This window comes from Eubalaena glacialis, chromosome 6 (assembly GCF_028564815.1).
Source record: "Eubalaena glacialis isolate mEubGla1 chromosome 6, mEubGla1.1.hap2.+ XY, whole genome shotgun sequence".
NCBI classification, from domain to species: Eukaryota; Metazoa; Chordata; class Mammalia; order Artiodactyla; family Balaenidae; genus Eubalaena; species Eubalaena glacialis.
This window is the reverse complement of record NC_083721.1, coordinates 116,167,809-116,178,563: the sequence shown is the minus strand read 5'-3', so window position 1 is coordinate 116,178,563 and position 10,755 is coordinate 116,167,809. Positions and strand designations below refer to the sequence as shown.

General features: G+C 42.2%; 1 protein-coding gene across 1 annotated transcript; it reads left to right on the top strand.

Annotated features, from left to right (window-relative positions):
• Positions 1-885: 885 nt before the first annotated feature.
• RAP2B (RAP2B, member of RAS oncogene family) lies at positions 886-2,020 on the top strand. Its single transcript, XM_061193534.1, has one exon. It carries the CDS (start codon positions 1,116-1,118, stop codon positions 1,665-1,667), a length of 552 nt encoding a protein of 183 aa, XP_061049517.1. The 5' UTR covers positions 886-1,115; the 3' UTR covers positions 1,668-2,020.
• The last annotated feature ends 8,735 nt before the right edge of the window (positions 2,021-10,755 follow it).

The window sequence follows — 10,755 nt, the reverse complement described above, 5'->3', positions numbered from 1 at the left end:
GACCGCTGTGGTCACAAGAGGCTGCACCTTCCCTCGTGGGGACAGGGTTTCAGACCCAGTGTTCCTCTTTTCTTTGTCCGAGGGATGAAGTACGAGAAGAGTCGGCCAGAGAAGGCCGGGTAGAAAGGGCCGCGCCTTGAGTGGGGGAAGATGCTCCGCCAGCCAATCATACCCCCAAATGTCCTTTGGGTCTCGGTTCCGGGACGCACACCAGCCGGCAGGCCGGGGAGTGGAGTCCACGAGCTTTGGATAAAGGGAGGCGGCAAGAGGCCAGCCCACTCCAACCCCGGGGTGGCTCGCCGCGCCCACCCGCTTCTCGCAGAGCCGGGGGCCCTATGCACTAACCCCAAAGCCGCGAAAGAAGGCGGTCTTCGTCCTCCCACTGGTGCTCTCCCAGCCGGTCTCTTAAACACCCACACACACCTTCCCCCCCACCCCGACACACATTTTTCCAGTTCCTAGACTAGCGCCTATCGCGAATCCGCTAGTCCTGAATCAAATCTCGAGCCCCACCCACAGCCCCACGCCCGCCCGGCCCCCCGGAAAACCAGGAGCGTGGGATCCGGCGGGCGCGGCCGGCGGCGGCGCACTGGGCATGCTCGCCGGGGCGGGGAGAGCTGAGCTGCGCGCGGCGAGTAGGAAGCCCTCGCCCCGCGGAGGCTGCGGGAGAGAGCTCGATGGGCCGCGGCGGTGGGCGCACGATCTGCGGGGACTCATGCCACGCGCGTCCCGGCCCGGCGCGCAATTAGCAGCCACCTCCGCAGCCCGCCGCTGCCGCCTTCTCGCCTTCCTGGGCTGCCGCGGCGAGAAGCTGCAGTCCTTGCCTCGCACCGGCTGCCGGCATTGTCCTCCCGTTCCGCTGCCCAGGCTGCCGCTGCCGCCGTGGGCTGCTGCGGGGCCCCGGACCCGCGCCGCAGGGACGCGCTGCCGCCGCCGCCGGTCGGCGCCCGGTCCCCGCTTGGTGATTTCCGCGTCCTGCGCTCCTCTGCCATCCTCTCCTTAGTTTTTCCTGCGGAGCTGAGGACGGGGAGAAGTCCAGCCGCCAAGCCCAGCCTTCCTCCGGCGTGCAGCCCCGACGGGGCCGCGGCAGGCGCGGCAAGAGCGCCGACGGAGCCATGAGAGAGTACAAAGTGGTGGTGCTGGGCTCGGGCGGCGTAGGCAAGTCCGCGCTCACCGTGCAGTTCGTGACCGGCTCCTTCATCGAGAAGTACGACCCCACCATCGAGGACTTCTACCGCAAAGAGATTGAGGTGGACTCGTCGCCGTCGGTGCTGGAGATTCTGGACACGGCGGGCACGGAGCAGTTCGCGTCCATGCGGGACCTGTACATCAAGAATGGCCAGGGCTTCATCCTCGTCTATAGCCTTGTTAACCAGCAGAGCTTCCAGGACATCAAGCCCATGCGGGACCAGATCATCCGCGTGAAGCGGTACGAGCGCGTGCCCATGATCCTGGTGGGCAACAAGGTGGACCTGGAGGGCGAGCGCGAGGTTTCGTTCGGCGAGGGCAAGGCCCTGGCCGAGGAGTGGAGCTGCCCCTTCATGGAGACGTCGGCCAAAAACAAAGCCTCGGTGGACGAGCTGTTCGCCGAGATCGTGAGGCAGATGAACTACGCGGCTCAGCCCAACGGCGACGAGGGCTGCTGCTCGGCCTGCGTGATCCTCTGAGGCGCCCGCGGCTGCCGCGCGCCGGCCGCGCTCTGCGCACAAAAGCCAAACGCACCCGACTCTTCTAAATGTGATTTCTCTTCTTGCTTTGAGATTGGAGACGACTTTGCATCAGCCGGCGTGTCCCGGGAGCCCGGCTGCCCGCTGTGGCCGCGTCCCCTGCCTCTGCCCCGTGTCCGAGGGGATGTCCCGTCATGACCATCCGAGACCCGGTGGAAATGTGGCTCTTTGCAGCATGTACGTTTCTCATTGATTTTGGTTGACGCATATTTCCCCATTGAAGCAGCCGTTGCGGCGCAGTATGGCAGCTTGACACCGGCAAGCGAAAGTTTCAGCCTGGAAAAAAAATGGGGTGGGGGAGGAAGAGGATGGGGAGAAGGTGGAAAAGGGGGAATTCTTTTTTTTTTTCAACAACGTTTTTCTAGTTCCAAGTTTTAAATACACGGAAGGAAGTCCGGGAGAACCAAATGAAGGAGCAGGATGAGAGGAAGAAACTTTTGTTTTTTCCTTGTTTTCCAGGAGTAGCTGGAAATTAAGATCGGGTTCCTTTTCTGCCAGCTTGGAAGGGCAACCCCGTGACTGCGATTCTGAGGATGTCTATGCAAAGTTGGATTCTTGTTACAGTATATCCAATCTGAAGTATTGCACATCTGAACTGGGACTGTTAACACTGATGCCAATACAGTGTGGGGTGCCAGAAAGTGTCTGCTGATATTTGTGGGAAAAAAAAATCTATTTTGTTTACCTACTGTATCAAAGGGGAGTCTGGGGGAGAACGGTAGTATTTTTTTTTTTTTTTAATCAGCTGTGAAAAAAAATGTTACGGATCTGCACATTTTTGTGTGTACTGTTGTGTGTGTGTTTGTTTGTTTGGTTTTTTAGATTTAGCTTTTTTGTTCTTATTGGTTGGCAGTAACATGGTGTTGATGACTAGCTCTTTAAAATACAGTACAAGGACTTCACAAATGTGATTCAGGGCCCCCAGCACCCCTGTGTCTGCAGAGTGCCTTCAAAACTCAGCTGTTCCAGCCGGTGCCAACCTGTGAACTTCCCACCAGATCCCAGAATCTGCTATTCCCCCCAAACCATTTCCCAGTTTCCTTTCAGTAATCTTCCTGAAAGAGCCAGGACAATAGGGCCTGTTGTTTGGTGAATTTCTTTTATTATTTCCTTTAAAATGTAATTTACTTGTCTTGCAATGGTTTTTTTTTTTTTTTCCTTTTTTAAATTTTTTGCTTCATTTTGTTTCAGTGTTCAGGTATTTAGCTCCCCTTTTATATAATTTTTTTTTAATATTTGGTTTTCTGTTATAGGGTGTTCCTCCAGAAGCAAAGAGCAAAATTTTACTGTTGTGATGTACTGAGAGAATTCTAACAATTTGTAATTTCTAATTCCAGACACACGTTTAATCATTGTCTTTTCATTTTAAGATTTTTAATACAAACATCATTTTTAAAGAAACAAATCCAAACTATTGTTTGTGTTTCTGTGTTTCATATTCAGTGATTTAATACAATATCATGCTTGAGGTGGACAGGGGCAGGTACATGGTGCTCTCAAGAGTGGTTTGTCGAATTCTGAAGAGAGAAGTGTCTCAGTGACAAGTTGGGTGACATTACTCCCAACTCCTTAAATAATGGAAAAAAATCATCAAGGTCTAGGAAGCCCTGGGGTATGGTGATAACCCTCTGACTATAAGATGAGCTGGATATTGAATCTGTTCTGCTGACTTGGAGCAGTTTATTTCTCTAGGAAGGGGAGAAACCAACTGCTAAGACTGCATTAGATCTGGGAGAGTAACCATCCACCTGGTCAGACAGGGTAGTGCTTTTAATTTTCTTTTTTTCTTTTTCTTTCTTCCTTTCTTCGTCTTTAGTTGTGTTTTGTTTTGTTTAAAACACCTATCCAGTTGAAAGCATGTTTGGGGAAGATGATTTTCAATTCTGAAGTCATACCTTGTAGTGTTTTCTGCAGTACATTTGTATGGGTTGTGGACAGTATCTCAACCCTTTTGAGGCTTTGATTAGGAAATAGATCATTAGATTAAAAAAGAAGAGAAAAAGAAAAAACTAAGACAAGCCTCTTGCTCTCATTACACGGTGCAGTTTGTGGACCATTTTGACCTCATGAAATTTTCCTTCTAACAGCAGGAGGCAGTGTGAGCTTTTTATTTTGTATTTTATTTTTCCTAAGGGCCGCTTTACTAATATAATCTCCATAGAATAAAAGAAGGTGTACAACTATATTTATCAAGAGCACTTGATATATCTTAGGTCCATGAAGTGTAGATGAAGTCTTTTGAAGGGTCTTTTGACAAAGGGATTTATTCTGTTGAGGAAGCCAAAAGAAATTACAGGCCACAGGTTTTTTTAAAGCTGTATTAACAAATCTTGCCTTAAAATGTTGTGTCCTTTGCCCAGGTGACATCTCAGAATTCCAGCATGGAGGAGGAATAAGGAATTCTGCATGGGTTTGGTCCTAAGGCCGTTTTTTTCACTCTTGATCTCACTTAAGTTTAGTATCAAACTCAGTTAGAAGGCAATGTATATATGCTAAATATAGAAATTAAGAGAAACTATTCAAACTTAGGCTTTGCAAAGATTCTTGCATTTGTGTAAATTTAGTTTATTCAGTAGATCTAAAGTGTTGAAAATTCTGAAGACATATATCAAGTACTATATAAAGGACTCTTTAAAAGGCATTTAGTGACTGTTTCTTACAGTTTTGTTTTGGTTTTTTGGAAGCCTTTTGACATAAAATGCTGGCAAGTATCTAACTTAAGAAATGTATATACTCCTGACAGGGAATTTTTTAAAATGGGAAATTGGAAATGAAATAGGTTGCTGGGTGCATTAATCATCTTCACACAGGATTTAGTCACTTACATGACTAAATTCTTTATAGGTCTGGGATGGCAAGGCCAGAAGATTTTAATATACTTTTACTGAATACTGTAAAATAAATGCTTTTTGGATTCTCAATGAAAGCAACTTTGTGTGTACCCCTGGAGGAGGAAAATAGTATTGAATCTTGTAGCCTTCTCCAATATTTTCTTGACGAAATTGAGAGAAATTAGAGACATTGTTTTTAAGAATATGTCAGTTTATTTGGCTAGTAAGAACCCCTTCTAGAATTATGGTGTGAAGAGATAAGAGTGTTTGTTTCCCTGGAAAAGTTGGGCTGACTTAAGAGTGGCAAAGGAAGTGAGAGAGGGAGGGAGGGAGGAGTTAGTTGTAAGGCAATCACCTGTCAAAACAGAAACTGGGTGGAAAAGAAACCTTTATCTTGGGGAGCAAAAGTTAACTTTTTAACTTGACCCCTGCTGGTTTTTAACAGCTTTTCCTTTTGGTCCCTGACAGTCATCCAAGCTTTATGTCATTTTAAAGGATTATTTTTGTCCTTCTTTTGTAATAGCCTCAGAAAAGTTGAAGGTATCCTCAGAAAGTCTAACATTTTTGTATTGGGGAGTTATGGTTCTTAGGTACAGCAATGTCCACCTTCTTAACTGCTGAAGTAGACTCCACTGAATCACATTTTAGGACCAGATCTATTTAGGATTAGAATTCTTTCAGTGTATGAGGCTTTATGCTTCCTGATTTGTTAACCTTTCCTATAGGTGGGAATCCTAAAATGCCCCATTGATTCAAATTATTCAGGTAGTTTTGTTTTCGCCAGCATGTTATTGCACCCCCTTTTGAGTTCTATTCCAGTGTTTCTCACAGATGGGTTGGGAAAGTGAGAGAACACTGTATGTAGCAGCTGGTCTTGAGAAATAGATACAAAATGCCTGTACCTTAACTGTCATCAAAGGATCTATTTACTTTTCACAACAGCTAGAATAAGCCCCCTACTTATAAATATGAGGGTTTAATTTGGAGATCACCACCGTGAGTTAAAGTGATATCCAACATTTGTTGCAGTGTCTACTTAATTGGGAAAACTTGCTAATGTCAATTTTGTCCTGATGAAAATGTAGCAAAGTTTTAAGTACTGTATAATAGAATATGGTAAGGTTGATTATGATATTTTACTCAGACTACTGGGAATAATTAAATGCATTTAATTGAACATGGTGCTAGTTCTAGAAGATACGTTTGATCTAATTAATGACAGTAGGATTTTGATAGTTGGAGAAGGCTTTAGGGATCATCCAGTCCAGAGGATCTCAAACTTGACCATATATCAAAATCACCTGGAGGTAAAAACAAGTCATGCTAAGCTCTTCCTATAGTTTCTTATTCAGTGTATCTGGATATGACCTCATAATTTTCATTTCTAACAAGTTTCCAGGTGATGCTGATAGAGCTGTTTCAGGGACCACATTTTGAGAACTGATGATGATCTAGTCCAAACTCCAAATGAGTACTGAGAGCTACCTAGATATTTAGGGACACAGACTTAAGACCCATGTCACACATTTAGAGTGCTGCCTACCACAAAGTCATGGAATAATCTTGACTGAATTCTGTAGCTATTGAGGACATATGCCAGTTACACTAGGAGTGTTCAACTGTGGAGTGCGAATGGGGAAGCCACATTGCTGGCTGAGTGACCATGTTCACATTAGTATGTGAATAGTTGGGTTCTGGTTTTCAGTATTAATTCAGAAGGTAACGAAAGTGAATAAATGATTAGAATAGGGGCGTGGCCTAAATAATCAGCATCAACATTTTCTCTCAAAAAAATTCTTTTTGAAAAATCTTTGATAAAGGGAACACTTTTAAGTATTTGTCTTCTCTTACTTCAAGATTAAAAGGCAAGATTTTAGTTTTTTATGATTCCTAGTAAGTATTTTAAAAAGTTATATTTGAGAATTTAAATCTTCAGGTCATAGTAGGCACATGTGTGTGCCAATATGTATATGTGTGTGTGTGTGTGTGTGTGTGTGTGTTAATACATACATTCAGTTTCTTAGCCAGACTTTCCAAGAATCAGTCCATTCAATGGCATTTAGTTCTATAGTTATCCATCCTGGGACAATGAACAGCATAAAACGGTGCCATGCATTTGTTTCATTACATGTCTTTTGGAATGGTGAGTGTTGATCTATTTTGTAAATTGGAGGGGGCAGCTATTTATATTTTTCGTTTGGTATTAAACAAATCTCTGAGGAAATGCTTTTCTTAAAAATAGAGTAGGAAGTACATGCTTTTTTGTCCAATTGACTAAACTTGCTATTTTTTAAACTAATTATCTGGCAAAATTATGTGTGCCTAAGTTTATCAGAGGTTTGAAGATGTGTGGTTGGTTTATTTGTGGTAATTGTGCAAATACAGCAAAAACATTTTTTTAAAAGTAGAAAATATTGATGCGTTGAGAATACAAGTACCCAAAAAGGCCCAAGATTATTCCTTGATTGTTAAGAAGATGGTTACAGAGACTTCCCTGGCGGTCCAGTGGTTAAAACTTTGCCTTCCAATGCAGGGGATGTGGGTTCAATCCCTGGTCGGGGAGCTAAGAAAACCACATGCCTCACAGCCAAAAAACCAAAACATAAAACAGAAGCAGTATTGTTACAAATTCAATAAAGACTTTAAAAATGGTCCACATCAAAAAAAATCTTTTTTAAAAAAAAGAACATGGTTACAGTGGAAATTGGTAGACATAGGAGAAACTGATTTATTCATTATTGAGCAAGCATTTATCGAGCATATACTGTTAGTTGTGGTGTAAGGACTAATCCTTAAATAGGCAGAAGCCAGGCAAGAGAGCAATAGTTTTGTGCTTTTATCACCATAAGCTGTGAGAATAGCATATATTAAACAGTAGGAGTATGTGTAAAAGCACAGTTACCTGTGCCATCAATTATAATAGAATCCTGTGGGTCTGTCTGGCAGGCAACAGAATAGGTAAAATTTGTTAAAAATTGGAACTTCACTTTGAAATGTATGTGGATATTGCAAATAAAAATGGATCCCATGAGGTTTAAGTAACTAATAGTTGTTTTGTTGCATGTGGAGCTCTGTAGTTTTGTGAATCATTTCCAACTAACTTTTTGAGATTAGCTAAAATTGAATATTTAGAAATGTCAGTTTACTTTTATATTTTCATGTCAAAGGGAGGAGGGGAAATAGACCTATGAAATTTGTTCACTGTTTTTATACTTTTCTTTTATGAGGAAACAAAAAAGGGAAGGACAATTTAGGTTATATTCTTAAAGAAAGAAGCAACTGTTGGCATAAGGTTATTTTGGGCTCCTCATGTAAAGAAGATTCAGGGTAGAGTATTTCTTTTGAAAAAGATAATCTCCTAAAAATGAGTGTGCCAAAGAATTAAGCTATTTTAAGTTTGCTAAGCTTATAGTTATTTTATACAGAAGCTCTTGTTCTCAAGCCTTTAGTGCTTATTGAAGAAGGCAGCCAGCTCAGAGAAAGAAATGTTGGGCAACAAACTATTTATAAGAAGTAACTATAATAGCAATTATTGTAAAACCATATGAACTAAAGGGAGTTGTGATTATTAACCTCCTGCAGTTTGCAAAATGATCTCTAGTGACTCTTTTGTGTAGAATATCTCATGAATTTAACAACATGCTTTTTAAATGTAAAAAGTCACAGAATTACAGAGAGAATAGTTCATCTGAAAGTACTTCATTGTTTTTTTTTTTTTAAATCTGATTATTACTGAACCATTTATGAGATGAAAATTTATTACTTATAGTTTTATAGCTAAAGTAGGGGGTCTTCATGTTTTACATCTGAACATTTATAAAAAGTTTTCAAAATTTGGGTTAAGTCATGAACTCAGAATATTTTAACGTTATTTAATATTTGCATATTAATATAATATTTCAAAAATATTCTTTTTAAAGGCTAACATTATATTGAATTATATCTCTTTCAAGAAAAGAGCCTGTAGAGATCTGTACTAGTACCAGCATAATTCTATAAGAACATATATATGAATAACATATTTTAAAATATATTTTAGATAGTTTTGCATTTACATTTGTAAGTAGGTAAGGAGAATTGCAAGTATATCTCTAAGTTTGATTTCAACATCATTCAGCATCTAGCCTTGAGGTGGGAGTTCTTTACTCTGAGTTTGGTTATCTTAGCTTTGCTTTATCATATTACCTGTTATTTTTCTTTTTTGTATATCATTTCATTTCTCTACCTCAGCTTTATGCAAATGGTTTTCTCTGTCACATATGTAATCCGTATTAATCGATAAAAAAAAAAATCTAAGAACTGCTTAACTGATGGCTATATAAATGTGTTTTCCGTGTAATAGTGTAAAGGGAAAAGTATTTTTCACACTGTTTGAGGGCCAGACTGAAACAAAGCCAACTAGTTAGAGAAGATTGCCTACTAAACAGATATTACCTTTTGGTGTCGGCATAGCCTTTGCATTTCATTTTTAAAATTAATAAGGGAAATTTTTAAAAACTGAGTTCAATTGTAGGAATATTCATTTTCATATACTTACAAAAGCCTAAAAATATTTCCAGGCCATCTTTTCTTCTTTACTGATCTTTTGCTGAGGTCCAAAAATGAGAAATAACCCACGCACTCTCTTTGAGAGAATCTTATACCTTGAAAGGCAGGGGCAACAATAAACAAAAACTTAATCTGAAGGGCAAAACTGTTTTTATACATTTTATACATTTTTATACAAATCTGCTTTTATTTTGTCACTGAGGAAGCACAAATAGTAATAAGGGCGAGGGAATATTTTCCTTAATCATTTTGGCAACGTTCAGCAGGCGGGCTGGGTACTCTGTTTGCTAAGGCAGGAGAGTGTGATACAGAGCTGAGAAGGCAATCACTGCAGGCTGAGGTGGAATCCTTCCTCAGCCCACACCCTCATTCCTGCATTCCTACAATCCTAGAGGATTTCCTGTGTCCAGGTTTGTGATTCATTGTGATGCAGGATTTACTGAGGCCTTAGGGCTGCTGCTGGCCAAAGGTGAAGAAGCCTATGGGATGGTGTGATAATGCTACTGTAATAAATTCCACTCTGACTCAGGGTTGCTCAACCTCAGTACTATTAATATTTGGGGCTGGATAATTGTTTTTTGTGGAGCACTGTCTTGTGTGTTTCAGGATGTTTAGCAGCATCCCTGGCCTCTACCCACTAGATGCCAGTAGCACCCCTTCCCATCCCAGTTGTGACAACCAAAAATGTCTGCAGACATTGCCTACCAATTGGGGGCGGAGGGAGTGGGGGGGCTGCGGCTTAACAGCCCCTGGTTGAGAGCTACTACTCAACTTGGCTGGTGGATTTGGAGGAGACATAAGCCAGAGGGGAGAGGGCTTGAACCTAGGAGCAGTTAAGATTTTCCTTACTCCAGGAAAGCACTGCAATCAATGCTTCTCTTTTAAAATATCAGTGTTCTCTGTTATACTTGGGACAATATCACTTTGATCAGCTCATTAAAATCCACACCTAAGAAAAAAATCTCAGGGATTGGGATTTTTTGGCGATTTAATCCAAAAGGTGTGTGTGCTCTGGTTGCAGTGATGAACTCTAATGGTCAGAGTGTACCTCAGGGCATGCTGATAACTAAGCAGAGGGACCTAGAAGGGAGGTCAAGGGCATCAGTGTTGCAGGTTTTTGGGGCGCCCCTTAAACCTCCAGTAGGAGACATCTGGAAGGTTTTCAGCCTCACCCAGCCTCCTCCACTCACAGTCTCTTTCCAGTCAATCCAGGCCCCTATTCCCCACCTGGACTCCTCACTTTGGGGTAGAAAGGATGCATTTTATGCATCCCATCCCTCCTTATTTTCACTTTTGCAATTCCTCCCTCCTTCCCCCTTTCTTCCTTCCTTGTGTCCAGGGCAGACCCATACTGCTTAACTGCACACACCTACCCGTGCCCAAATCACTCCGCCAGGCTGTCAAGAAGGGGGCAGCAGAGGCAGTAGTGATTGCCTCAGTAATGAAGTGCCTCTGGAATCTAGCGGTCTCTAGCCAGCGGCAGACAAGCTGTGGCTGCCAACCCCTGAAATACTGCATTAAGGACTCTCCTGTCAGCAAGTTCCTGAATGTGGAATTAACTCAATGACCATGGGCTTTTACTTGGTCATGATTGTTTTTGTTCTTAAGTTTTAAATGAAACAGATATCTTAAAATCTGTGTAACATACT